Here is a 2449-nt window from a genome sequence, read left to right as displayed (position 1 = left end):
AGAGAGAAAACGCAGGCAGGTCACCCAGTTTGTTTTAAGGCTAAAGGAAGATTGAAAGCATTGCTACTATGACTCAGCCATTTTAGACACAGCCTCATTTCGTTTTGTTTCATTCAGTCTCTTTGCTGTTCCCATATTTTGAGCACCAATGCCCTTTTTATAATCTTATATTACTTCCAAAACCTTAAAAGCTCTCTTTTTCACAGCATCCTACTTTAATAACTGTCATCGTCACTCACCTCCCCATTTTTCCTTTTTCCCTACTTTTGTTTTAGGTACAAGAGTGTACAGTCCACCAGAGTGGATCCGCTTCCATAGATACCATGGTCGCTCGGCGACAGTGTGGTCGCTAGGAGTGCTGTTGTATGACATGGTGTGTGGAGACATCCCCTTTGAGCAGGACGAGGAGATCCTCAGAGGGAGACTGTACTTCAGGAGGAGGGTGTCAGCTGGTAAGTCAACCACAACAGCGCACATAACATGAGTTGACTCTGTTGCCCTCTAGCCATGGTAACTGGTACAGCCCTAAATCCACCTCCTGGTTTATCTATATTATGAATTTGAGTTCCACAGGAGTAATACCTCACAATCATAATGGATTACCTGCTGAAATGGCTGGTGGACAGATGATGACAGATCATGATAACTGAAATTGAGATTTTAGCTGTTATGATTTCCCTCAGTGCACTTTGTGTAACATCCCTCGTATCCCTAGGGAGGTAACCCAATTAAAGGATGCTCCTTGTATTGGCTGTCTGTGCCGCCTACACACTAGAATATTGTAGATCCATATAAACTTGAGTCATATGCAGTGCAGCCACATACCATACAGGGAAAAAAAAAACGCTTGGTAATTTCTCTCTTTGAGTTCAGAGCCTCTTATACTCAACATTGTTTGTCTCCTTCTTCATCAGAGTGCCAGCAGCTGATCAAATGGTGCCTGGCCCTGCGGCCCTCAGACCGGCCTACACTGGAGCAGATTTGCGACCACCCTTGGATGAGGGCAACAACAACAGAGTCACCCAAGTCACAAGAGGAGCCGGTGGCCAGTGAGATCCGCCTCAGGACCATCGACACAGACTCTTCGTCAAGTACAAGTTCGAGCAAGGAGAGCCTCTGAGGATGGCTCTGATGGACCCAAAAGACTTTCTGGGGAAAGAAGGGGTGTGGCTGGAGGGGGGGTATGGACTCAAGGCTGGACGCCTGTAGCCCAACTGGCCCATCAGTGGCTGGGCGCTTGACTCAGCTGCTCCAGCAAGAAAAATGTACTTTAATTTTTCTCTTTTGTAGGGAATTTCTAATTTATTACTATTTGTTCTTCCTTATATTATTTTCCCCATCCTCTCTTTTTTCAATTTATAATACTTGTTTCCTATATGGGAACTTTTTTTTTGGGGCGGTCTTACCAGCACTATTTATTCTTCCCTTCCCCCCTTTTTTAACTTTATTTTACTCGTTTTTTGTTTACTAGGCTGGTATATGCAGCTGGCAAGGCCCTCCTATTCAAACATGGCTGCTCTCATAGAGCTTGGAGAAAACCCTTTTTTATTTAAATGTTTTGATTTTGTAGTGCCTTTTTTATTTTATTGTTTTGGAAAGCTGCTTTTCTGGGGGGCTTTCATCAACAACTCTTATTTTTGGGATATGCCCGCGGTCTGGTGGCTAAGTTGCCTGAGCTGTGATGCAATGGGGGAGGAGGTTAAGGCTGTGTTTTTTTTTTGTTTTGTTTTTTTTTTTTTATTATATATCTATATATATTATATATAAATTATATATAATTATTATTTAATTTTTTGTCCCCCTCCTCTCCATCACTGTAAGCCAACAAGCCTCAGCCAAGACGCTAAGATAGCATTAGATGGAGAGAAAGATGTGGGGGCTCTTCCTGACAATGGAATACTTGAAAAACACTTGACTCAACTCTGTGTCGCTCTCTTTAACGCTGCTCAATCACTCTATAGCCTGAACAGGTGTTTGGAAACTGGATCCTGTCTTTTCTGAATGTCTACAAAATGTCAACCCCCCACACCCCCACCCCACCCCCACCTTTTTCTCTCCCTCTTATCCCATGCCTGTTGCGGGGTGTGTGGCCCTCTTGACTTTTCTTTTTTGCCTCTCGCCATCTCACTGCTTGACACTACATGGCCCCCACCCCTGGCCTCCCTCAGGGTTTGGGGTGTGAAATGCACAATCAATGCAATATTCATGGACTCAATTATGTATTTTGTTTTCAACAAATATTGTACAGAGTGTTTTTTTTTCTCTTTTTTGTGTGTACATTATTTTTCTTCCCCGTCTGCATTTAATTTATTTGTAAACATGTAGACATTCCACACTCTGTGGCTATTTATTTATTTATTGTCTATGCTTAAAATCCCCTCTAAATTTTTCGCATATCCTACTCGGCCTTTGGTTTGCATTCCTATAACTTATTTTTACATTTCGCCTT

The 2449-nt window shown here is 42.6% G+C and overlaps 1 protein-coding gene and 1 long non-coding RNA gene across 2 annotated transcripts in view; one reads left to right on the top strand and one right to left on the bottom strand.

Moving 5' to 3' along the window:
* LOC116673050 (serine/threonine-protein kinase pim-3) overlaps positions 1–1720 on the top strand; it is a gene marked incomplete at its 3' end in the record, with an annotated part of 3881 nt that extends 2161 nt beyond the window's left edge. The window contains 2 exon segments of the mRNA XM_032505154.1: positions 276–452; positions 915–1720. Coding sequence (XP_032361045.1) covers positions 276–452; positions 915–1120 — 383 coding nt within the window.
* An 85-nt stretch (positions 1721–1805) lies between these two features.
* LOC116673055 (uncharacterized) overlaps positions 1806–2449 on the bottom strand; it is a 17332-nt gene continuing 16688 nt past the window's right edge. Inside the window, exon 2 of the long non-coding RNA XR_004327723.1 lies at positions 1806–2046. This is a non-coding gene — a long non-coding RNA (uncharacterized LOC116673055). The remainder of the gene's footprint in view (positions 2047–2449) is intronic.

Source organism: Etheostoma spectabile, chromosome 23, assembly GCF_008692095.1.
Source record: "Etheostoma spectabile isolate EspeVRDwgs_2016 chromosome 23, UIUC_Espe_1.0, whole genome shotgun sequence".
Lineage (NCBI taxonomy): Eukaryota > Metazoa > Chordata > Actinopteri > Perciformes > Percidae > Etheostoma > Etheostoma spectabile.
The sequence above is the reverse complement of the archived record's forward strand: the minus strand, read 5'-3'. Positions and strand labels throughout refer to the sequence as shown.